At 44.0% G+C, this 26986-nt stretch overlaps 1 protein-coding gene across 25 annotated transcripts in view; it reads left to right on the forward strand.

The window, feature by feature from the left end:
* The window catches only part of NEDD4L (NEDD4 like E3 ubiquitin protein ligase), a 1669848-nt gene that overhangs the window by 1360364 nt on the left and 282498 nt on the right, over positions 1–26986 (forward strand). For all 25 annotated transcript variants that reach the window (XM_085630299.1, XM_085630340.1, XM_085630265.1 and 22 more), the window contains one exon: positions 11002–11123. In XM_085630299.1, coding sequence (XP_085486425.1) covers positions 11002–11123 — 122 coding nt within the window. The remainder of the gene's footprint in view (positions 1–11001; positions 11124–26986) is intronic.

The raw sequence follows: 26986 nt of genomic DNA on the forward strand, positions 1-26986 counted from the left end.
ACCTACTTGTCCTGTAACAAAATTCACTTATCCCTTTGATGCCAAGTAGTACGGCGACAAATTATGACCGCAATCTCAATATTTAAGGGCTCTGATATAGCCTCTCTGATTATGCCAGGGCTCATACCATAGTAGTGTTTGAATACTTGCAATCCCCTTATAAACGTTTCCGCAGATCTACATACTGGGGCTGAAGGTAGTGGTAAGCAATAGTTCCAGGGTTAGAATGCCCTTTTGAGTCTGTGCAAACCTACTTCCTTGTATGTTTTAAGGGTTGTCCGCAACTATTTTCTAATCTTTTCCGTAAACCTTCTTCCAGAGTTGGGAAAAAGTGGTTGTAGGGAAAGTGAACTTGCAAACACTCAGATTTTCGCATGAGCAAATCTACACATGCATATTTGCTCATGCTAAAATGCAGTTCTCTTGTAGGGGATTTCCGCGTATAGTATTAAGCATTTGAATTTGGAATAGTCCTGCCCATGTGCGGGGGCCCCAGAGCACTTCATTGGATATATCTTCTTAAGTTGTCATCTTTCGCCTTTCTTCGGGAAGGCCTGTGTAGACACTTAAGAGATAGAAAGACAATAATGCAGCCTAACTAACTAGGCTACACTGGCCATTACTTCATCTTGAAGTGAAAAAAGGTAGCCAGTTATTTTAAAATTTTGCAATTTATGGAGTTTAATACATATAGAAAACTCCCCTTCACAAAACCCCTTTTTTCATGATAGAGATGAAAAGGTTGGACAGAGAAGCCCCCCATAGGCTGCCATTATATGTCTGAAAATGGATACCGTGCCTTTAAGAGTCTCCAGAGACCACCAGTATCCGATGATGCACAGCTAGTGGCAGTTACTTCAATTCTTTTTTCTGGCTCCCGTAGCAGGACCCTGGACCATTGAGCTCTACTTCATTTGGTGTTTTTCGTCAAAAATTCCTTCAGAATTTACTTTTTTACAACTTCACTCGATGTTTTTGGTCTTTCCCTACCTATTGCTGTCTTTTTCAGACTGATTTTCCACAGTTTGTTAGTCAAAATGCCTTCCCTTTTTGACAAGTACCCTGACTGTGGAAGGAAAAAGGCCAAATCTGACTCACACAGAGTGTGTATTCTTTATTTGCCTGCTTCTTATGTTCCTGATACATTTCCCATCTATAAAACCTTTCCCAGGCACCCCCTGCGTGACAGAGAGAAGATTCAGCTCCAAGGAGTGGAGGAGCAAAGAAAACAGCAAGCAGAATCCACAGGTTGGACCTCTGGGCGAGGAGAGGGTCAGTCCTCTACCAAAACCTTGTCTTCAGCCTCTGGGGGGATTCCCAGGCGAAGAAGAGCGGAAAAACGACGCCGGTCGACGTCAAAGACGCCGACGTCGAAGGCAGGTATGGCGACGATATGTTCACCGTCGACTCAGTCAAAGCGACATAGATGCTCCACATAGAGGAGAAGATCGGCGAGATCTCATTCTTCATCATGGCAAAGATAGCTGTCGAAGATATTGTCTCCTCGGTCAAAGTCGACGCATCAGCGTCGATCGACGTCAACTCACCATTGTCAATCGGCGTCGAGCAGTCACCAACGATCGCAGTCGAAACCACACCGCTGATCGCCGTCAAAGAGGCACCGACGGTCGCCGTCGAAGAGTCACCGGCGATCCACGCTGAGACGACACCTATCTCGGACTCGATCAGCAGTGAGTCTGTCGATGTCGAGAGGGAGTTCAAGGTCGAGACGACGTCGAAGATCGCCGTCGACAAGTAGATTGACGTCAAGTTTGACATCTAACAATGAATCTTTGGCTCCCTCCTCACTTCAGGCAGCTCGAAAAAGGGGGAGGTTGATTTATTCCTCGGATTCTGATTACTCACGAACATATTCACCAACGAGGATACCACCTCACTCTGTTCCTCCTGGACCAGTGGAACGTCCTCCGCCGCCTCCTCCTCCGCCGCCTCCTCCTCCTCCTCCACTGCCTCCTCCTCCACATCCTCCGGGGCCTACTACTCCTTGACCCACGACTCCTGCTGCGCCTCGAGGACGAAGGTCTAGGTCCCGTGCAGGAGATCAATCCTGCAGCCACCGACGGTCTTGCACCGCTCTCATCACTGACATTGTTATGAGAGATTTCACTCCTGGCACACCAGAGACGCATCCTCCACAAGTACTGGGAGATATTTGCCTACACTTTCGGATTCTCCTCCTCAAAGGGTGTCTCCTATTGATGACATTACCACCTTTCAGGAGGTTCTACTGCGAGGGGCGTCCAAACTAAATATTCCATTGTCCACCCCTGTTCCATCAACTTCAGTCATTTTTGAGACTCTCCAGCAGAAACAAGCTTCTTGCCCCTTGCTCCCTCTGATGCCAGGCTTATTGGAACCGGCGATGGAATTATTCTTAACACCTTCTTACATCAAATCCGCTCCTTCTAGTCTACAGAAAAAATACTGCCCTCCTGAGCAAGATCCCACTTTCCTCCGGGCGGACCCCACCCCGGACTTGGTCATTGTTGTGGCGGCTAAGAAGCAACATACTACGGCTCCAAGGTCAACAGTACCGCCTGCTAAGGAAAGCCATAAAATAGATTCGGTGGGGAGGAAGGTATGCAACACAGCAGCCACTACAATGAAGGCGGCTAGTGCTACAGCCCTGCTGGGCAGGTATGACTGTTCCCTTTGGGAGTCCCTTCAGCAGTTCGCAGACCTCCTGCCTAGAGACTAGAAGGAGGTTTTTACTGACATATTAAACAAAGGACTTATGGTTTCCAACCAAGTAATAAGTACAGCGGCGGATACATCACTCCTTTCAGCACATGACTTTTGTCACGGAGTGGCTCTCTGAAGACATTCATGGCTTCGCCTTACCTCGCTTAAGTCTGAGGCTCAACTGGGGATCATGAATCTACCCTTTTCTGGCACGACCCTCTTTGGGTCATATGCGAATGAGGAGATGGCCCGCATGAAGGCGGAAATGGAGACTTTGAAAGCAGTAGGTCTTGAAAAACCTAAGGAACAGCGCAAAACTTTCTGCCCTTACCAACGGCGTTACTCTTCCCAGAGGTTCCAGAGTTACCAGGGCCGACAGACCAATCAGCAACAATCATATCAGCGGTCATTCCAACCGTTACAGAAACGTCAACCTAGAGGACGGGAAGCCCAGCAACCTGCGCAAGGTAAAAAGGTGCCTGCTGGTTCTAAGCTCTGAAGCCTTTCTTTCCCCTCTTCCGTTACCCACTCCAGTAGGGGGAAGCATTCAAAATGTCCTGGCAGAGTGGCAAAAAATAACTCAGGACAATTAGGTGCTGAATATTGTTCGCAATGGATACTCGCTACGTTTCACCAGCCCTCCGCCATCGATCCCTCCAACACACTCACGATACCAACTATGTCAGTTACAATTGGAGGCCAACATTCTCTTACAAAAAAGGGCAGTAGAACCCATTCCTCTCGCACAGCAGGGAACAGGACTGTATTCCAGGTTCTTTCTGGTCCAAAAGAAAGACAAGAACGAGTTTAGACCCATTCTCGATTTACAACACGCAAACAAGTGGGTTCGGAGAGAAAAATTCTGAATGTTAGCGTTACATCAAATCTACCCTCAAATTCATCAGGGGGAATGGTTATGCGCGATAGATCTGGAAGACGCATACTTCCACGTCCCCATAGCAAAGAAGCATCGCAAGTTCCTGAGATTCACAGTAGGGAACAACCACTATTAATACTGGGTTCTTCCATTTGGCCTAAAATCGGCTCCCAGGACCTTCTCAAAATGCATGGCAGTAGTGGCTGCCCATCTGAGGAAGCACAAGGTGTTCGTCTACCCCTACCTAGACGACTGGCTGATCAAGGTGTCCACGTGTCGGGGAGCTCGACTACAATTCAATTGGACCTTTGATCTTCTCCTTCGTTTGGGTCTCCACATCAACCAAATGAAGTCCGTCTCGACACCTGTCCAGTGTCTTCAGTATCTGGGAGCAACCATCGATACTCGCACGGCAAACGTGTATCCTTCGGAGGAGAGACGCTTATCGATCCTTCGGAAAGCTCAAGCTCTCATAACCATGTCCTTTCCAACAGTGAGGAAGATCTCCTCTCTTCTGGGCTCCATGGCATCCTGTATCTTCCTCTCTCCAAATGCAGAACTCCACATGAGACCCTTGCAGGAACGTTTGGAGGATCAATGGGACCAGAGAATAGGAGATTGGGAAGACCGGATTCAGCTGTCACAGCATGCCCTTCAGTCCCTCAGATGGTGGTGTTCTCCCCGCAATCTCCTACAAGGGATCCCCTTCCACAAGGAGATACCGAAACAAACCATAGTAACTGATGCTTCTCTCCTCGGCTGGGGTGCACACACAGACCACCTCTAGATACAGGGCAAGTGGTCCACGAAGGAATCCACATACCACATCAATCTACTGGAGCTATGAGCAGTTCATTTGGCTTTGAAAGCCTTTCAACCATCATTCCACTCCAGTTCCCTACTTGTCCAGACAGACAATACGACAACAATGTTCTACCTCAACAAGCAGGGGGGCTCGAGATAACAACCGTTCTCTCGGGAAGCCCAGGCAATCTGGAAATGGCTCTTAGCCAGAAATCTGACCATCCCAGCAACTCACTTCCCAGGTGTTCAAAATGCTCAGGCCGACGCTCTAAGCAGACTCTTTCAGCAAAACCACGACTGGGTCTTAAACGACAATGTGGTGCGAGATAGCTTCCGAAGATAGGGTACTCCAGAGGTTTATTTGTTCGCCACCGCAGAAAACAACAAATGCCGAAACTTCGCCTCGAGTTTCTACCAACCGGGAACTCTGGGGAATGCCCTGTGGATAAACTGGTCAGGCAGATTTCTCTACGTCTTTCCTCCGATACCCCTGACCCCGGCAGTCCTCATCAAGCTCTTGCAGTCATGGGCCAAGGTGATCCTGATTGCTCCGGAGTGGCCGCGTCAGTGGTGGTTCACTGACCTTCTCCACCAGTCTCTCCTGCCGCATCTCCGGCTTCCATGTCAGCTGGACCTTCTCACGAAGTTCGGCAGACAGATGGTGCACCCCAACCTCTCGTCATTGAATTTGGCGGCATGGCTCTTGAGTTAGTACAGTATGGACATTTGAATTTACCTCAGGACTGCATGAAGATACTTAAAGAAGCTAAAAGGCCATCCACACTCACTTCTTATGTGTATAAATGGAAGAGATTCTGCATTTGGTGCTCTTCGAAGAAGGCAGATCCTACTTCCTGCCAGGAAGATGTTATCCTCCCATACTTGCTACATTTAGCACAATCTGGCCTTCAATTTCCTTCCGTTAAAGTGCACTTAGCAACTCTGACTGATTATAGGAAATGCCCTTCACAAACTTCCTTTTTCAAAATCCCAGTCATTAGAGAATTTCTAGGTTTGAGGAAAGTGTTTCCTCCCTTCAGACATCCTCCTCCTTAGGAGCTTAATGTGGTTCTTTCTCGACTGATGCAGGAGCCTTTTGAACCCATTCATAGAGCTTCTCTCAAGCATCTGTCTTGGAAGACAGCTGTCCTTGTAGCTATTACTTCTGCCCGCAGGGTTAGCGAACTCCAGGCACTATGTTATCAAGAACCATACAAAGTTTTCCATTCCTCTAAGGTGGTTATGAGAACACATCGAGACTCCTTCCTAAACTTGTTTCGGATTTCCACGTAAATCAAACAATTTCACTACCTACTTTTTTTCAGCACCCCTCTTCTCCTGCCGAGAAGTGTCTTCGTTCCCTAGATGTCAGGAGTGTTTTAAAGTTTTATTTGGACAAGACTAATGATATTCGTAGAGCAGATCAGTTATTTGTAAACTATGGCTCTATCCGTACGGATCTAGCTACCTCCAAACAGTCCATCTCCCTATGGATTGTGTCCTGTATTCAGCTGTGTTATCAGAAAGCGAACAAAACTCTTGTTAGTAAGCCTAGGGCGCACTCTACCAGAGGAAAAGCTGCGACTGCGGCTTTACTCCGTAAAATACCTTTTTCAGAAATCTGTAAGGCTGCCACCTGGAAGTCAGTCCATACATTCACAAAACACTACTGCCTGGACACTGATGCCAAGGCAGATGCTCAGGTTGGACAGGCTTCCCTTCTGAATCTGTTTGCCTAAAGGAAAATGTCACTTCTCTGTTTCCTTCCACCACTTGGGTGTTTATGGGATGGGCTTGCTGGTCTATTCAAATGCTTATGACTACACACGGAAATCCCCTACAAGAGAAGGAATAGTTTCTTACCTGTAACTCCAGTTCTCTTGTAGGGGTATGTCCGAGATAAGTCATAAGCAACCCCCCCTCCTCCTTAGTGGAAGAAGCAGACTTATCCTGGATCTAGCATAGGCATTCACTTCTCTACGCCTTCAAAAAGAACTGAAGTAACTACCTCTAGCAGGTGGTCTCTGGAGACTTTTAAAGGCACGGTATCCATTTTCAGATATCTAATGGGGCTTCTCTGTCCAACCTTTTCATCTCTATCATGAAAAAATGGGTTTTGTGAAGGGGAGTTTTCTATATGTATTAAACTCCATAAATTGGAAACATTTTAAATCACTGGCTACCTTTTTTCACTTCAAGGTGAAGTAATGGCCAGTGTAGCCTAGTTGGTTAGGCTGCATTATTGACTTTCTATCTCTTAAGTTTCTATACAGGCCTTCCCGAATAAAGGCGAAAGATGATAACTTAAGAAGATATATCTAATGAAGTGATCCGGGGTCCCAGCAGGTGTGCGGACTATTCCAAATTCAAATGCTTATGACTTGTCACTGAAATACCTCTACAAGAGAACTGGAGTTACAGGTAAGAAACTATTCCTTCACAAATATTTTCTAGGAGTACTATTTCTTGTCCTACTATTGTAAATTTTTGGGAATTCACAAAAGCCATATAGCTGCACTTAATGCAAGGACATATACCATTGGTGCAATTTTATGACTTTCTCTAATAATTGGGCCCCTTATTTGATCTGGCGTTGACCATGATCTTTTGAGTTTATTGAAATTCTGTCTCTCTGTATCGGTTGGCTTCACTGTAAGTGAGGCTTCACTGTAAGTGACAGCATTCTGCTCTTTCACAAGGAGCATATCGGCACACAAAGTAGTTTTGGTCACTTCCAGTAACTACTGTGGCAGTGTGTGCTTTTGGAGACCAACATTTTTTTTTTGCTTTTGCCAATGTTTGTTATAATGGTGAGGGCCCAGCAGCTCCCACACCAATAAGGTTTTACAAAAACCATGCCAAAACAAGTCGCACATTGAGAAAACTAAAAACCTGACCACCAATTTCATACCTACTGGCTTTGCCAGTGCTTCTTTATTTTGGTTTCCCATAATCTTATTGAAACTGGTTACACTGATTTTCCATTATGAATATTTTTGGGAAATACTAGCATGCATCAACACATGTTACTAAATGATGCTGCAAGGAAATGGTACCTGAAATTTTACAGAAGTTTAGCGAAATGTTTTTTTTCCTGCTTTTATGTTTTTTAATGAACATTTTATTTTGAAAGCAAAGAAATCCTCAATCTTGCTAATAAGCTTCTGCAAATATGTGCATCAAATCAGAGCATTCTGGCAGCATTATGCATAGCTTCATATTGCTAAACTTTGAAAACGTGTGTACACATTTTTATACTGGAACTACTGTCATTAGTGCAGTCAGAGCTTACAACGTTTACCCTAATAATAAAGGCTTTCAATTACTGAACTATAAATACAAGTTTGAACAGTGTTAACATATGGACAAAAATATTACCTTAACTGCAGACCGTGCCCTTTCCTGATCCATAATGTGGTACTGAAAACTGGCAGCCAAGGGGTTTGTGCTGCAGGTGGTTGGGATTACTTGTCCCAAGGACAAAATACACATGAAAACCTGTTGCCCTTGATCCCAAATACTATGTCCTTGGCGTCGGGCTATAGGAATTCCACATCCCTGATGTTAGAACTTCTCATTTTTTCCGGGTATACTGCCGGATTTCCTCTGAGTAATTTTGCACAGGTAGGGTCAATACTAAGACTCGTGCAGCTTTTGCTTAACTTTTGCTCAAGACACAGAATGAGCCTAAAAGTGCTTATTAAACAAGCAGTGCTTCCTGTTCCAACAGCTGCATTAGCGAAAGTGCTCCTCTCAGATCCTAGCACAACTGTGCCTAATTCTGCCTATCAGCTGCCGGTAATTAAACCTCCGGGCAAAAATGACGGGATAAGAAGTGCGAGCATCAACTTAAAGAAAATAATTAAATAATACACAGGCTACTTGTAAGTAAAATAACCACAGGATACTTTGAAAGTCATTTGCAATGCCTTGCTGGAAAAGGACAAAGTGATTTAAAATTATAACAAGATTAAATATTCCAGTTAGCCTCTTTGACTGCTCCATACATAGGTGTTATTCTGCGGCAGTTTTTCAAATTGATTCACACATCATTAAACGTATATTACTGCATTTTACAAGTTATTCTCAGATAAAGTGCTGTTGCGTTTATTGTTCTGAAAATGGGATTTATCAGAATTCTACTATCTTTAATTAAGGGATTATAAACCTTTTTTGAAGCAAACACAAGATATGTTGGTCGGTCGGGCTCAGAAAAGAAAGATAATCAGGGTGGCATTCAGCAGATATGAAGCCGGAGAGCACAGCTTCCCCTTGACACTCCAGAACAATGCAGGGGACTTCTCTCTGTCCCAACACCCACATGGCCTTAACTTGGAAGGCTGCTTTTCTTGTTGCAGGCACTTCCTTGTCCAGAGATAACAAACTACACGTACCATCAGGGTATGAACCTTGTATTCAAGTTCACAAATACAAATGAGTCTGATGTACACTTAAACACTTTCTTCCAAAGGTAATATTACTGTTTCACCTTAATTAAGCATTTGACCTTACAGTATTCTTTTAATCCCCTTGAAACAAAGCTGAAAGGGCACTACACTTCGTGGACATCAAACATGCACTCATGTACTTTAGTAGCAGAAGTAAACGTATGCAAAAGATACGTTTTCTTTGTACCCGCATTACTGGGTCAACCTATGTCCAAATCCAGATGGATTGTGTGGTGCGTTCAGGTTTGCTATGCATGTACAAACATACAGCTCATGGAAATACCACCGGCTCAGTTCACATGAAAGAAAAGTGCCATCATGACTTTCTTAGGCAACATACCACGGGTGGATATTCCTAACGCAGCCACTTGGTCGGTCGTCTCCACAAACATTCTCAAAACATCAGCCAGTTGGCGTTCAGTATGAATAGAAGCCCAGGTCGCCCAAACAATTCTTAAAACATTACTCACTACAACTATTTTTACTTTCTATCCGCTTCCTCATAAAGGGGATAGGCCTCAGCATGTGATTATCAACAGCACATGCTACTTTATTGTAACTAACTGGTTGCAGCTCTCAACCGTTTTGTGGATTTGCATGCATCACCCACATCCCCTGCAGTTGGCAATAAAAAGGTTTGGTTGATAGTTTTACTAAGCAGTTTATATTTATAACTTCACTGGCACAAGCAGACACACCTATTCCAATGATAAGACTCACAGTAATGTACGGTATAGCCTCCGTGCTGATGCAGTGTGTATTTTGACTACATGATCAGGAGTCATTCTCAAAACCGAAACTTAGTCATTGAAGTAAACATGTTCTAATATTCCAAACTTAACACTAGATTGCGAAACAGTGCACCGCATAGCTCTACAACAGAACAAGCTTCAAACCTTTAGTTACAGGATAGTAATATTCAGCTGTGGCCGGCATGGCTCGTGCATGAGAGGTAGGCGCGGGGTGTTACACAGGGGTTGGGAGGGTCGCGATGGAGGGCGTGAGCAAAAAAGAAAATCACTTTCCTTGCTGTCGCCGGGTCCCACGTCTCTGCTCCTGCTCCCAACTTCAGGAACAGGAAGCAGGCAGCCAGGCTCCCTCCCCTAAGCCAATCACAATGCTGCAATGCAGCATTGTGATTGGTCTGAGCGCCGTGACACAGCGCTCACCCAGGGGCTGGAGGTGTGGGCATGTTCTCCTTGCTGTCAGCCTGCATGGAGAAGGGGAAAGTGCACATGACCGGTTTGGGTGGCCTAAAAAGGCTGACCAAACAGTCATTGCACACTTAGAAGTGGGCAAACCAGTCCTCCCCTGCCCTGATCTGTTAGCAGAGCGTCCCCGCCAACCCTCAGAGGAAACATGAAATCGTAATAACTAAAAGTTATTACCATTTTATGTTTTTGCTTCTCCCACTGCGAGAAAGCAGTGGGCTGACGCTCCACCGCCATAGCGGAGGAGCCTTCCCTGGTAATATTTTACTTATTCTATACTTACTTTAAGAGGCTTTGGGACAGATTCTTTCAGCCATTAGATTGAGACATTTTGAAACGCATCTTAGATCATCCTACAGGAGTATTTAGCTATAATAGTTTTTCTGTTGCCTCTTTTTAAATATCCTTCTTTATAATGAGGAATTATTTTATGTCTAAAATCTCTAGGCAAGCTGCTAGGTTGTACTGAGGAGCGAGCGCTGACTGAACAATCGGAATAATGGATGCCAAAGAACATACTTTAATCTTTTTATCAGATGCTTCATTTGTCTGAGTTTAAGTTAATTTGGTATTACCTTTGTGCTCATGCAGCACATTCTATATATACACACACCATACAAATGTCAAACCTATTGACTTAATCTTTGCTTGTTAACAAGGTGGCATAAAAAAAGGGCATAGTTTATTTTGGATGTTACGAGGCACTGTAAAGGGAAGTTTATGCTTTCTTCAGAATGGAATTTAAAATGACTGGGCATTAAAAAACCTTAGATGTTAATTGGAAATTCCCAGGTCATTATCCGAATTCAACGTATTAAACGACTTCCAAGCAAGGTGTTGGTTGGCGAACAGTATTCCACCAGAGTTAGAAAATGGCATACTGACTTGTACAAATTATTTATGACGTTTACTTTTAGTTTAGATTTTTTAATGTTTTTTTCTTTTTTCTTTAAAAAAGGGACAACTACACTCTCCAGATTAATCCAAATTCAGGGTTGTGCAATGAAGATCACCTTTCGTATTTTACCTTCATCGGAAGGATTGCTGGACTGGCAGTATTTCATGGGAAGCTCTTAGACGGTGAGCTAAAAATAAATGTCCACAATATTGCTACAGGGCTAAGACCGTGTTTTGTTTGCACTGTAAACAGTCTTCTATAATTATTTTCAAACATGATGTTTTACAACCATAAAGTGATATCTTTCATTCTCCTTTTACATTAAAAAACATATTTTAAATGGAGCGATCTGTGACTGGTTTATAGATTTGTACATTATTTCCATATGTTAATCAAAGCTACAAATATATATTTTAAAAAAAAGATCATTCGGAAGAGCATTGCGGCAGGAAATGGTGTACATAGCAACGTGTTTATTGGTACATACATAAAAATAATACGTTAGAGGCATATGAGCTGCAGATTGTATACTTTTGCATATATCGCCATCTGGTGTTGGGCTTGGATGTTTGCACCTTGTTTTTGTCTTCGAAGAAGTCTTTGTAGTCACGAGGCTAGTGACTCCTCCTTCGGTCGACAGTGCGCATGGGCATCGACTCCATCCTTAGATTGTTTTTTCCGCCATTCGGTTCGGATGTGACTTGCTGCGCTCCGGGTCGATGTGGTTATCGAACCCTCCCCCGCTTCTCGACGCGCAATTACTATTACCCTACGGTATTGTCTCAATCGTGTACCCTTCAACACGCACCCTCGACATTCGACGAAAAACTTGGGAAACTTTGACGCGGGCCGCTGGGCCTACCCGTGCCGGTAACGACGGCAGTCGATGGAACGGACTGACTCCCTTTAAGAAAGGTCCCCAGTGTGGTGCTAAATTCCCACACTCGGACCTCCACTCCGTTTGTAATCTGTGCCTCTCTCCAGAACATCGAGAGGACAACTGTGAGGCTTGTCTATCTTTCAAGTCCAAGAAGACCATCCATGATCGTCTGCCTCGACGCCATGAGATGTCCCGAGGCACCGGCTCCATTCCGGACATCTTTCATCCAGGCCCAGACAGCCTTTCGGAACCAGAACAGGAAGAACAGGTCTTGGTCTCCGAAGCAGATGACTCAGACGCCGAAGATGTCACCCCTGCACAACAGGACGTGAGTACCGAGACCCCTGCCCCACCCAAGCCCATACCAAAAGCTCCGGTAACACCTCCGCCTCAGGGCCCAGGTCCACACCAAACAAAAACTTTGGATGCCCCGCCCCCTGGCCCGGCTACGAAAGACAAAGACAAGCTTTCCGACTCAAGCCGGCCACTCGGACCCAAAAAAACACCTTCGGCACCGAAAACTAAGCCTTCCGATAAGCCACGGCCCCGCCATCGGCACCGGAAAAACATTTGGCACCGAAACCATTAAAGGATCCTTCAGCACCGAAGCAACCAGATAAGACTTTGACACCGAAGTCTTCGAATCAGAAACCATCGAAGGAGAAGCCTTCTACAACAAAACCTCCGGAGCCGAAACAACCTGCACTGAAGGTTTCGGAGCCAGGGAAAGATTCTAAACCAGACACTGTTGCTAAACAGCGAAAAACTGTTTCCAAAGAGAAAGCTTCGACACCAAAGAAGGCTATTAGATCCGAAGAACTTTATCTCCCGGATCCAAAACAGACAACCACTTTATTCATCCAAAGGCTGGTCATATGGTTACTACACCACCTACAAAGAGGAAACCAGAACATTTGCAACATTCTCCGGTTCCTCCAAAGAAGATACACATGAGCACCAATACTTCACCACCTCCTTCACCAATTAACCCTAATCTAATGATTTCTCCAGTACATTCTCCAGGACATACTTTCCCACTACCACAACCAGAGGATAGTGACGGTGCAGATGGGGATGGGCAAGGAGATGACAATATAGTCCCATTAGATATTGATGATGCTGGTGATCCACCACAGGATCCAAGTCCATGGCATGATTATAACACCAATCCTGATTTACATAATGACCCAGATCTTTACCCCTCAAAACCATCCCCGCCAGATGACAATGTGGGTTTCGCCCAACTAATAGGGCCACAAAATACCATGGAGTTAATCTACACTCCGATCCTGTAGAAGAGGATTTCCTTTCAGAAACCTTTGACCAGCCACAAAAATAATCTCATGTTCTGCCAATGTTGAAAAGTCTTCTCAAACACGCTCCAGAAGTCTTCAAAGACCCGGTTAGGGCTAGGGTTCTTAACCCCAGAATAGATAAGAAATACAAGGCAGCTCCCACTGACCCCATATACATTAAGGGTTAACTCCCTTTAGATTCTCTGGTCGTAGCTAATGCACGCAAAAGGGCAAATTCTCAGGGGGTCAGGTGACACCCCACCTCCTGACAAGGAATCTAAATTATTAGACACATCATGCAAACATATGGCGTCTCAAGCTGCAAACTATTGGAAGATAGCCAATACACAAGCCCTCCTGGCAAGGTACGACAGGGCTCACTATGAAGAGCTGGAAAAGCTCATTCAACACCTGACTCAACAATACAAGAAAATTAACAAAGAGAGGGAGTGGAGAGGATTCCTGGTAGAACCTACCTCCTATGTCAGACTTCAAATAAACAATGTGGTTCTACTCAATGTGATATAAAAATATTTTTTCTATATTTTGTTATTTTTAAATGGTGAATAAATAAAGCAGTGCCTTATGTAATGTCAATAAAGGCACTAAGTGTTTTTTAAAATACCCCTCACACACTATGAATTCTCATAGTGTCATGCTTCATCATGGGGGTCTTCCCGTCCCTCTACGGGGCGGGGCGTGCTTCGACCAATATATATATGGGAGCACTGTTGTTAGGTGAAGGAAGAAGACTATGTGTAAGGTGATGGTGAGTGTGATAGGGTTAGTGAGTGAATACAAAAATTAAAAATCCTCTAGCTAGTGGAAAAAACAGACTTTATTCTATTCCCTAGCTGAGAATGTTAAAAAATTGGGGTTACGTAGGGGGTGTATGTCAATTAGATACTCCCTACTGGGTCAACATGTTTCGTAAGCAGTCCCCACTGCTTTACTCATCAGGACCTAAAAATTGTCCCTACTACACTCAAAATCTTGATAGGATTGTATGCCTATTCGTTTAATTTCAAGTCCTCCAAAATTGGAGAATAATTAAAGGTACATTGACCTCTGTTGATTGGAAATAGCGTTTCTTTGGTATCTGTAAAGATAAAAGCATGAATGAAAAGCAACCCGTGAGTTGTTCATATAAACACATCTCCATACTGTGAATTTTTATACTAGCTGAAAGGAAAAATAGTGATATATTTTTCTTTTGCTGTATTTGAATGGTTCATATTTCATTGGTTATTCTGGCTTCTTATTTGGCCAGCACACGTGTTTACACATTTGCATTCTTTCTTATTTCTTTGCCACGGAGCGTGATATATTTTTCTGTGAATAAATGCTGGATATATTCCACCAACAAATTATCAATGACCAAATAGCAATGTGCAAAATATACTCGTTCTTTCATTCTTCGTAGCCAACACTCACATTCATACATCCACTTTCAGCAAAGCTCATCGTTATTATGCATAATGATAGCCATCTGACTCAGTTGTGGTAAAAATGACAGTTACTTTGCAGACTATTAGCTTATACGAGCTCGCAAAGAAGTACATAATGACATTCATGCTGTACTCCATAAACTTGTAATAGCCAGTTACGTGGGGTCTTTTTACGTAACGAAATGTATACATACTTCATTAGGGATGATTATCCAAATCCATGAGCTGGCATCGGAGAAAGGGGGGCCTTCTACCAAACACTGTGGATAAGGTGAAGTATGTTTAGAAAGGCGGTTGCAGATCACGTGAAGTCGTTATTATTTTCGCCGAAGTGAGAGAGGGGCAGTTTAAGCAATGCCTACTTTAGAGACTTAGGCTGGTCATACTCACATTTTGGAGAATCACTCCTCACCTCAGCTTTCCACCGTGCTGCTCCGTTAAGCGCCTTCTTAGTTCTGAGGTGTATTTAAACTAAACTTGTTGCCGGAAGCGGCGCGTGGAACAACAAAATAAGCTAGTGCGCGTTCTACTTACAAAATGGCTGCCCGTTTTGGAATAGTTGTTTCCTAAATGTATACTCACTTCCTGGTGTGTTTCATTCACTCGTACCTGGTTGAGAAACCCGTTTCTCCATGACAAATATACACGACATGATGTTACTTGGGAATATTGCTTAGGGGCAAGTAATATATTCCTAAAGACATTTTTGTTTGAATTAACTGTAAATCCTTTTCGATAGTTCGTGTTTTCAAAATCCGGTAGTCTCTATTAACTGGCTTTATGAAAAATGACCGGATTATTGTCATATGGCCGAGAACCTCTTGAGATGAGAAACCAACCGATATTTATAAAGTAATTTTAGGAATAGTAAATTTTGAACTCATACTTTAGTATTCATTTAGTAAAGTAATTTCATAAAAATAGTAATTGCGACTTCATTCATTTAGTATTCATATCGTTCATGTGAAAAAGTCATAGCTGGACTGGAGAAATCGACTGTCATAGAGAGTTAATTTTGGGGTTAAATTCTTTTCACAATTGGCCCCAGGGAATATCATCGTTCAATCCTTTAACATTTGTTTTAAGGCGGAACACCCATCTTTGTTATTTTTCTAGAAGATATTTCTCATTTGATATCTGTTCAATTATTGTCCAGGTTATGTCATCTGGTTTATGACCCAGTTCAAGAAAATGTGATGGCATTTTCGTTGTTCCTCTCTTGCACTTTATATTACTCTTGTGTTCACCAATCATTACTTTTATTGGTCTGGTTGTCATGCCTATGTATTCAAGCATGCATGGACAGGAAATGAGATACACTACATTGTTACTATTACATGAAGTGAATTTTCTCTGTTCCCATTTTGTTCCATTTTGGAAAATGATTTCTTTGCTCTTTTTGGTAAGTGGGCATACTTTGCATTTGCCACATGGGTGGTGTCCGTGTATGTTTGTCATTGCAGTTGATTGTTGTATATTCTCAATTTTGCGGGGTCTTGTGTGAATGATCATGTCTCGAATGCTCTTTCCTCTTCTATGTGAGAAGACTGGCTTCGGTAGATTCAGATCTGCACTGTTCAAGATACGCCTATGTTTGTTAATGATCTTGGTGACCTGATTAGAATTGGTATTATATGTTGTAATACAGAATGGTCTTTTTTCTTCTTCTTCAGGTTTTGGATGGGTGGGTTCAAGGCGGCTTTCCCTGCAGTTATTGCGTGCTCTTTTATAGGCCTTTTCTATGATTCTTTTTGGATATTGCCTTTTCTCAAGTTTGTCAGTGAGAGCTTTTGATTGGGTTTTGAAGTCGCCGACTTCTGTACAATTTCGTCGGAGTCGCAAGAATTGTCCATACGGAAGATTGTCACGCAGATGTCTAGGGTGGAAGCTTTTGTACAAGAGGAGACAATTCTTAGATGTGGTTTTGAAATGTGTGGTGGTCATAAGTCTGCCATCCTTTGGTGATATGTTGAGATCGAGGAATACTAGTTCCTTGTTAGAAATGGTGCTTGTGAACTTCAAGAAATCATCTTGGAGATTAAACCACGTAATGAAACTTTTTGCAGTGCTTTCGTCACCTTCCCAAATGATCAGAATGTCATCGATATACCGCTTCCAGGTATTGATTTGTTTGAAAAAAGGATTGCTTTGATGTAAGATCTTGGTGGTCTCGAGATGGTGCACATAGAGACCAGCTATGCTAGGAGCAAAAACGCTCCCCATGCTGGTCCCGTGCTTCTGGAGGTAGAGAGTATCCTTATACTCGAAGAAATTTTCTCTCAGTGCCAAACTGCAGCACTCCATGACGACATTTCCAGGGGTTTGATATTCCCAATCTACCTCAAAAAGGACTTCTTCGATAATGTCCAAAGTCTCGGTGTGGGGGAGACTCGTGTACAGGCTTTCAACATCACAACTAATTAGTAGTTGTTGTTGTGGATCAAAAATGAGATCTTCTAATAATACCAGCACATCTTTAGTGTCTTTCAAGTAGGTGGATGTTTTTTGCACCGTAGGTCTTAGGTATGCATCAACAATACAAGGACAAAGCCAATGACCTCACACAGGAAGGCAAACTAATCACAAACACATCTATCAAGTGTGTGCTGGACGCAGCAGACACTGCGTCCCGCACAGTAAATACTAGTGTTTTACTATGCAGACATGCCTGGCTCAAGATATCTGGCTTTAAACAAGAAGTGCAAAACAGTATCCTGAATCAGCCTTTTGACCATGAGCACCTCTTTGGCCCGGCAGTGGACACATCTTTAGAAAAGATGAAAAAGGACACAGAGACTGCCAAGTCTATGGGAGCCCTGTAGTCCTCTTCCACTAGAGGCTCCTTTCGACGCTCCTTCTACAGAGCAAGTTCAAAAACAAATAAACCAGAACACCCGTCCTCATCCTACAAACGTCCCAATCAAGGCTCCTTTTCCAAAGGATACTCTAGGGGAGGTTACAGGGGTAATAACAACAAGGGCAGAGGCAGGGGTAATAACACCCGCAGCTCCCCTAACACCAAGCAGTGACTTTCCTGAACTTCAATCCCCCCACCCCCCACCCCCCGATCATCCCACTCCTGTGGGGGACATCTCTCACAGTTCCTGCCTGTCTGGAATTCCATCACAACAGACAAGTGGGTAAGACAAATTATCCAGTATGATTATTGCCTGGAACTCACTTCTACACCTCCCAACATTCCTCCCAGACAGCGTCCAATATCATCAGAATTCCAAACGCTTCTCAAAAAAGAGGTTCCTGCACTATTACAAAAACATGCAATAGAGCCAGTTCCCTTGCCTCATCAAGGCACAGGGGTCCACTCCCTCTATTTTCTAATTCCAAAAAAAGATGGCTCTCTGAGGCCAATGCTAGACCTCAGACCACTCAAATTTTACATCCAATCAGACCACTTCCTCATGGTCTCTGTACAACAGGTGCTCCCACTACTTCAGCAAGGCGACTTTCTCTCCACTCTGGATCTAAAGGACGCCTACTTCCATATTCCCATTCATCCTGCTCACAGGAAATATCTTAGGTTTGTGGTAGATGGTCAACACTACCAATTCAAAGTTCATCCAGTCGGGGGTCACCACAGCACCCAGAGTTTTCACCAAGTACCTCGCAGTGGTTGCTGCCCACTTGAGAAGACGGCACATTCATGGCTTCCCTTATCTGGACGACTGGCTCATAAAAGCAAAATCCCACAACATCTGTGTCCAACACACACTCAGCACAATAAAACTGCTTCAGAGTTTGGGATTCACAGTAAACCTGGACAAATCCCACCTTCAGCCATCCAGAATACAACAATACTTAGGGACTACAATAAACACTTCCAAAGCCCTAGCATAGGCCAATCCAGTCAGGATAAAGGCAGGCACTAGTCCAAAGATTTCAGCCGCAACACTCACTACCAGCGCGAGTGTTCATGCAATTAATAGGGATGATGGCTTCTTGCATCTTTCTCGTCCTTTATGCAAGACTCCAGATGCATCCATTACAAGAATGTTTGGCACGTCAGTGGAACCAGGCTCAAGGTCAGCTAACGGATCTGGTGTTGGTTGACGACTGCACCCATCACTCTCTGCAGTGGTGGAACACACAAAACCTTTCCAAAGGGTGGTCGTTCCTAGAGCCACTCCCGCAGACAGTGCTAACAGACACTTCCCTCACCGGCTGGGGAGATCATCTTCAAACCCATACCATTAAAGGTATCTGGACCCCCCAACAAAGACAATTCCACATCAACTACCTGGAATTGTTAGCAATCTTCCTAGCGTTGAAATCATTTCAACTACACTCCTAGGCAAACCTGTCCTGATCCGTACACACAACATGACAGCAATGTATTACATACAGAAGGAAAGGGACACACACACTCTGCAGCTTTCACACCTAGTTCAAAGCATATGGAGATGGGCCATTCCGCAAAATATATACCTCCTTGCAGAACATCTCCCAGGAATACACAATCAGATTGCAGATCTGCTCAGCCGTCAAGCACATCAGATCCACGAATGGGAACTTCATCCTCCAGTTCTTCTTCCATTCTTTTGTATGTGGGGACACCCAGAAATAGATCTGTTCGCCACACATTAAAACGCAAAATGCCCAAACTTCGCGTCCAGGTATCCACACCCATTGTCCAAAGGCAATGCGCTATGGATGAATTGGTCAGGAAAATTTGCTTATGCTTTTCAGCCTCTCCCACTCATTCCGTTAGTGGTTCGGAAACTCAAACAACACTCCCTCACAATTATCTTAGTTGCTTCAGCATGGGGAAGGCAACCGTGGTTCACAACTCTATTATAACTATCAGTAGTTCTGCATCAAAAGCTAAGCATCTCACCTAAGCTTCTCACTCAGAACCATGGAGAGATAAGACATCCAGATCCCAATCAACTCAGCCTTGCGATCTGACACCTGAAATCTTAGAGTTTGGCTACATTAATCTCCCACCGGACTGTATGAACGTTATTAAAGAGGCTAGAAGCCCTACCACCAGGACATGCTATGCAGCAAAATGGAAACGATTTGTCATTTACTGTACACACAACAAAATCAACCCACTAGATGCATTCAATCAAAACATCATCTGTTATCTCTTGCATCTACAACAATGTAACCTAGCATATATATCTATTAGGTTACATCTAGCTGTCATAGCGGCCTATCTACAAAACAGACAACACTTGTCTTTGTTTCGAGTTCCTGCTATCAAAGCTTTTAAGGAAGGACTTAAAAGAATAATTCCACTAAGAGTTCCACCCTCTCCGGTGTGGAACCTCAATGTAGTCCTTACCAGACTCATGGGTCCTCCTTTTGTGGTTCAATTTTTTATTGAAATTTACAAAAAAATACATATAGTATAATAACTGTTTGCATTATCATACAATAAATATATAAGAAAATTGTTATATATAAGCATATAATAAAACTTTCTGAATAATTAATCATATTATATAATTTAATAAACACATAAACAGATCCATGCAAAAACAAATATTTGACTTTATATTGAGGCCATAAAAGATGGAATTACGGGAAGGGGGGGAGGAGAGAGAGAGGGAAGGCAAAGAAGGGAACACAAAAGAAAACGATAAATGAAAATGTACACAAATATAAGACATAATGCTATATAAAGCTATATAAATATGTTCCTGAGAAAAGAAGACACTCTAGAAAACCAATAAGAATAGAGAAAAGATGAATATAAGGGATAATAATTTCACTTGATGTATAAATATATATATTAAAAGATACAGAATTATATGTAAGTGTTCTGGTGAGTAGCTATTAAAAACAACAACAAATAGGTAGACACAATATGTATTAAGATTTATTAACCACCAATAATGAATGATGAATGAGAATGAAAAGGGATAAGAATTAAATTACTGTGTAGATGGGTCATTAATATTAGCATCGGTATTTAAAGCTAGAAAAGGTGACCATACTCGAAGAAAGAGATCAGATTGATCCTGTATGTTGTATATAATACGTTCGTAGGAAGCTGTTTGAATCATGGCCACCATCCATATTTCTTGTGATGGTGGTTGAGGTGACTTCCATTGCCGTAGTATACAAATTTTGGCTGTAGCTAAGGCTGTGTGTAAGAGTCGGGCTTGTGGTTTAGAGAGTGAGTGTGATTGACGTGTATCATGCAGAAGAATGGTAGCATGCGAAAGTGGAGTTTGTAGAGGCATCGTGGAATGTAAGGTTTTACCTATATAATTCCAAAAGGGTTGGATCACTGGACATCCGCAAATGATATGAGAAATGTTACAAGACGTACTATCACATCTCCAGCAGTTTGAATGGGGAAGCAAGCCAGCTTTATGCAGTTTTGTTGGTGACCAGTGTGGGTCCTCCTTTTGAACCTCTCCACAAATGCGAACTACCGTTACTTACTTGGAAAGTGGCCTTTTTAATTGCTATCACATCTCGCAGAAGAGTAAGTGAACTCAGGCATTAACCATACAAGAACCATTTTTACAAATCCATCATAACAAAGTGGTTCTAAGGACTAACCCAACAGATTTACCCAAAGTAGTATCTGCCTTCCATCTCAACCAGTCTGTTGAACTTCCCGTGTTTTTCCCACAACCAGACTCCGTGGCAGAACAAGCTCTACACACCTTAGATGTTAAAAGAGCAATACTCTACTTCATTGAAAGGACAAAATCCTTTAGGAAAACGAAAAAAAACTCTGTCTTTCTCCCCACCTCATAAGGGTAATCCCATATCCAAAGCAGGAATTGCAAGATGGATTGTTAAATGCATAATAATATGCTACATCAAAGCCAAACGCACATTAAACATTCCCCCTAGAGCTCACTCTACACGCAAACTAGGGGCTTCTATGGCATTCTTAGGGAACATTCCCCTAGATGACATATGCAAGGCAGTAACTTGGGCTACACCACACACCTTCACAAAACACCATTGTGTAGACGTGCAGGCAAAACAAGAAGGTAGTGTGGGCCAGGCTGTATTAAAAACACTTTTTCAAACTACTGCAACAGATAAAGGTAGCCACCGCTAAGGAGGTAACTGCTGTATAGTCTATGCAAAAGTATACAATCTGCGGCTCATATACCTTGAACGGAAAATGCTACTTACCAGTATGCATCTGTTCTTGGCATGTAGCGCTGCAGAGTTGTATACGCCCACCCGCCTCCCCGGATACCTCTATCTGTTCCAGTATTATTTTAATTAGATACATTAGACATGGACATCTTTCTACTTCTCACTACTCCATCTAACCCTGCGTGGCAAAAACAATCTAAGGATGGAGTCGATGCCCATGCGCACGGTCGGCCGAAGGAGTAGTCACCAGCCTCATGACTACAAAGACTTTTTCGAAGACAAAAACAAGGTGCAAACATCCGAGCCCAACACCAGATCTATGCAAAAGTATACAACTCTGCAGCTCTACATGCCAAGAACAGATGCATACTGGTAAGTAGCATTTTCCTTTTGTTGGATTCCGTAAGCAGGTTGGTGTTACTGGTGCTGGTAATTGAAAGGTTAGGCTACAGATTGCATACAATGTATGACCTTACATACATTAATATATCTTACACTATGTAAGCAGTGGGAACGGGATTAATCAATTCATTTTTGTATGAGTTATGTTTTTAAATTTGTCTTAAAAGGGGAGATGAATGAGACTTGGTACAATTCAGTGTAAGGTGAAGTGAATAAGGTCCATGTTAAGACTGGATCTTTGAGATTGTGAAGGGAGGGTTGGTATGTCTTTGGATATTATAGAGTCTTATTGGCAAAATGTATTGCCTAACTCACTGGGGAGAATGAATGCCGGGAAAGACCTATTACTACATTGTCGCAGTATTACAACTTTTTGAGTAATAGTGTATAGATTAGTGTAGAGATTAGTGTTTCGGATTTTGGAAAGGGGTTTAGTTTAGACTTTATTGGCTGGTATGTAGCAGCATTTTCTGTAGTTGTAGATGGACTTTAGGTGCATAATATGGCTGAAAGATAATATATGGTGTTGGGATAAGGATGTTAGAAAGAAATATGAGGTGTGTGCAAGAGATGTAGATGTAGTATTAGCACGAAAATAGATAGTTTTCATTTTAGAAGATTTTAAGATAAGAGAGCGTGGTTGCCACCAGCTCGAGAAGGCTGTAATGCAGCTCCAGACTGAGTCTTAAAGGGCAGGAATAAAGATTATTAAAAGAATTGTGTCCTAGTGGAGGACATAATGTTTCCAAGAGATAATAATAAGCAAGTTTGTAAAGCCCCTGGTTAAACCCACTGGTGTGTCCCCGCTCTGCGGCACACACTCGTCAAGGGGCAGGACCCAGATAAGTGGGCCTTATACACGGAAGTGCCAGGTTTTTAGTTGCCTCCTGAAGAGTGACTCCGATGGTTCAGCACGTAGGAAGAGAGGTAGTGTATTCCAGTGCTTAGCGGCCAGGTATCTGAAGGAACGGGCTCCCATTCTCGCTCTTTTAACTTTAGGGATCTTCACCAAGTAGGTCCCAATTGATCTCAGATGACGAGTAGGAGTGTAGGGGGTGAGTAGATTGTGTAAGTAGCTAGGGCCTTTCCCCTGCAAGATACGGTGGCTAATACACAAGGTTTTGAAGAGTAGGCTCTCCTGGGAAGCATCAGAATAAGGCAAGCAGCTGCGTTCTGAATGCATTGAAGCCTGTGCAGGCATTTGTTTGTTGCTCCTAGGTATAGAGAATTTCCATAGTCCAGGTGGGATGTAATTAACGCATGGACTAGGGTTTTCCTCGCTGAGATGGGGAGCACATCCATAGTTTTCCGTAGTACTCTCAACACTCCGAAGCACTTCCCCGCCACCTTTTTGGTGTGAGCTTCAAAGGAGAGATTGGAGTCTAGCCATACGCCTAGGTTATTAACTTGATTACTTGGGGCGGGGTTGGGGCCCAATATTTGTGGCCACCATGCCAATGACCAGATAGAGGGAGATTTTTCCACCACTAGAATCTCTGTTTTGCTGCCATTTAATTTTAGGCAGTTGTTTGTCAGACCAAGAGGATAGGCCCTGTAGGCACTTAGAGAAATTTGAGGCTGCTGCTTTGGAGGATTGTGACAGTGAGTCCGCCAATTGCGTGTCGTCTGCATATGACACAACGGTGATACTGTGCCTTTCTATAATCTTTGCTATGGAGCCTTGAGGGACCCCTTGGGATAGTGCAATACTTTTGGAGTAATGTGGTCGTTGTGCCACCTGAAAGCTCCGGTCCTGCAGGAGGGCAGCCATCCAGTTTAGTGCCATTTTTTTTTTTAACAACAAATTTTATTTTGTCATTTTGCAATATATCGGGCGGAAGCCCCACTGTGGCATATATGATCATTTGAACAGCATATGCAGTAATAACTATTTCCACCAAAATAAACAGCCCCTGCCAAACATGCAGGTAAACCAAAAATAAGAGCAATATAAACAATATGCAGACAGTGGTCAGATCTGAAATATGATACATGATGCAACAGATTCCCAATATTCATTCCAATAAGACGGTGATACAATCAAACAACATAGTTCGGGGTAATGCAGGACGGGGAGCAAAGGGTAACTTTTATGGGTCTTCCTCAGGCAGAGGGGGCAAGTCAATTCCCCGATAAGTCGCCCATCGTGTCCAAATCTTACGGTGTTTCCAGGGGCAGCGCCGAGCTGCAAAGACAGCGATCTCAGCTCCCATACACTTATCTAGTGTGGCCTTCCATTTGCCTATAGTCGGAGGAAAGGATGCCTTCCAACACTGCGCTATGTCTCTCTTGGCAATAGTAAGGGCAAGGAACAGTAGATGTTGTTTGTAACTATTCCCCCCAATGTTGTCTGTGGAATGTAATAGGAACAGCCGTGGGTCCAGTGGAAGCACCCACCTCAACACCTCATTGAGACATGATCGAACCCTGTTCCAAAAGGGCTGCAGGGGTGTGCAAGTCCACACGGTATGGAAAAAGGACCCCTCCTCACAGACGCACCGCAAGCATACTGGGGACTGAATGACCCCCATCCAACACAGGCGTACACTGGTATAATAAACTCGATGCAAATATTTGAACTGTACGAGTCTGTAGTGTGTGGAGACAGCTGCGCCCCTAGGGCTGGCTATCGCTTTGGCCCAATCGTCATCTGTTAATTCTGGGATATCTGCCTGCCAACCCAGTCCGGTCTTGTCCAAGGTGTGTGTCGTCAGTGTTTGATAAATTTGCCTAATTTTATGTAATCTGAGGTCCCTCATTAACAGACGGCCCTCCAAGGGCTGAAACTCAGGGAGGGTTTCCAAATTGCAGATCTGAGGGGAGAGCGTATGTCGGAGCTGTAGATATTTGTAAAATTGTGACTTGTGGAGGCTGAAATCAGTTTTAATTGTTTCTATTTCCGCGTGTCGCTAGTCCCTAGGCAGACTTCCCCGATCGGTTGCATCCACAATGGTCGCCAACAAGTGAGGCCCCAATAAGGTCATGTGGGACCGAAGGAATTCCATTGGGAACCCGTTGGGACCCGGGGCGCGACCCGGCTGGATCGCACCGAGGGCACCAGACAGCTCCTCTAATGTAATTGGTGCCTCCAGGTTCTCCCGCACTGAATCGGGGAGCCGGCGAGGCGGGATGTCCCTGAGGAACTCCGCTATAAGTTCGGCAGAGATCTGCTCCTTGCGGGCATACAGAGATGTGAAGTGTCTCGCAAATTCGTCTTCTACCTCCGCAGGCGACGTGTACAGGGACCCGTCTGAGCCTTGGATCGTAGGCGTGACGGCCGGGACGCCGTCTGCTTGGCACAGTCTATGGAGCATTTTACTTGACTTGTCCCTCCACTGATATAGCCGATGTTGAGATGCCTCCCAGATCTCCTTAGCTTCACCCAGGAGGTGTTGATGCAGTTATTGTTGCACTAGGAGCAAATTACGGCGAAGGACGGGGCAGGGATTGGCACTGAGTTGGGCAGACAGGGTCGTCTGGCGCTCTTCTAGGGTATCAAGTTGTTCACGGTGCTTCTGTTTCTCCTGTGTGCGATAGCTAATGTCGGAGCCCCTGACGGTCGGCTTGAGGGCCTCCCAGAGGGTAGTGTTCGAGGGGGTTGATGGGCCATTGTTAGCAAGATATGTAGTGATCGCTGCGTTGAATATGTCCTGATAGACCGGGCTACGGAGGTGCCAAGGGGACATGCGCCAACGGAATGGGGGCCTGCGTGAGCACTTGTGAAAGCGCAATGTGACCGGGGAGTGGTCGAACAGACCGCGTGGCCGGTGTTGCAGCTGGGAAAATCTATGGAGAAATACCAGAGGAACAAAAAAGTAATCAAGTCGGGACTGTGACCCACGGACCACAGACAGATATGTGTAGTCATGTTCAGTAGGGTGGAATTCGCGCCATATGTCTGCCCAGTCTAATGTCGACGCCAAGGTATACAGTTTGGTCGGACCCTGAGGTATAGGGGTATCCAAGGTGCGCTGTCTGTCAGACATATTGATCTTTGAAGGCCTCCCCACTTGATCCTCCATGAACTTCTCTTCTGACTTAAGCAGTAGCAGCCTCTACTAAGTGCCGGTGGTGGGGTCGGAGGGCGTAAGGGGAATACAAAAAATTAAATTAAACAGACTTACCTGGGTGCTGCTCGGTCTCCTCTGCGCCTCAACAGTAAGCTCCAAGCCTCCCAGAAACCCCTGTCCTATCACAACACTGCCTTAAACAGCATTGTGATTGGTCTGAGCACCCTGGATTGGAGCTCAGACAGGGACTTGGAAGCTTTGCATGTTCCTCACCAGGCTGTGCAATGCAGCCTCATGGGGAAGATGCAAGGTGCGCATCACTGTTTGACTGGCCCTGTTTAGCCGACCAAACTGTCATGCCTACTTTAGAGTGTGCTTTACACTCCTACCCCAGCCCCCTGCACTGGCCATCCCTGCCCCGCACCCGAGCAGGAAGAAAAACTAAAACGATAAAAACCTTAGTTATTATCATTTTAGTTTTCCCTTTTACACTGCTCCCAGGGCAGTGAGGCAACGCTCCTCGGCCTTAGCGGAGGACCGCCTTTGGGCTTAAGTGGTGCCAAGTCTGCAGCCATCCATGGCTCTGATCTGTAATTCTGAAGCATATGTAGCAAGGGCTTGTCCTAAGATAAAATGCACTGTCACCAAACCTAATGCACAAACAGTTGAGGGCACTCCCCCAACCACTCTGCTTAGACAACAGTATTTCTGGAGGATGGAGGACATATTTGTATTAAATTTAGATGTCCTGCAATATCCCCACTGTTCTATACAAAGGGCATGACAAAGAGGATGCAGATAATTTGCTGCATCCTCACCATACAGATTTTGGCCTTTATCTTGAGTTTCAAAATGCCAGTGACGTGGATACCCTGGATTCAACCTTGGAGGCCGTTACAGATTAAAGTGCCTCTTTTG

This window comes from Triturus cristatus, chromosome 2_1, assembly GCF_964204655.1.
Source record: "Triturus cristatus chromosome 2_1, aTriCri1.1, whole genome shotgun sequence".
NCBI lineage: Eukaryota > Metazoa > Chordata > Amphibia > Caudata > Salamandridae > Triturus > Triturus cristatus.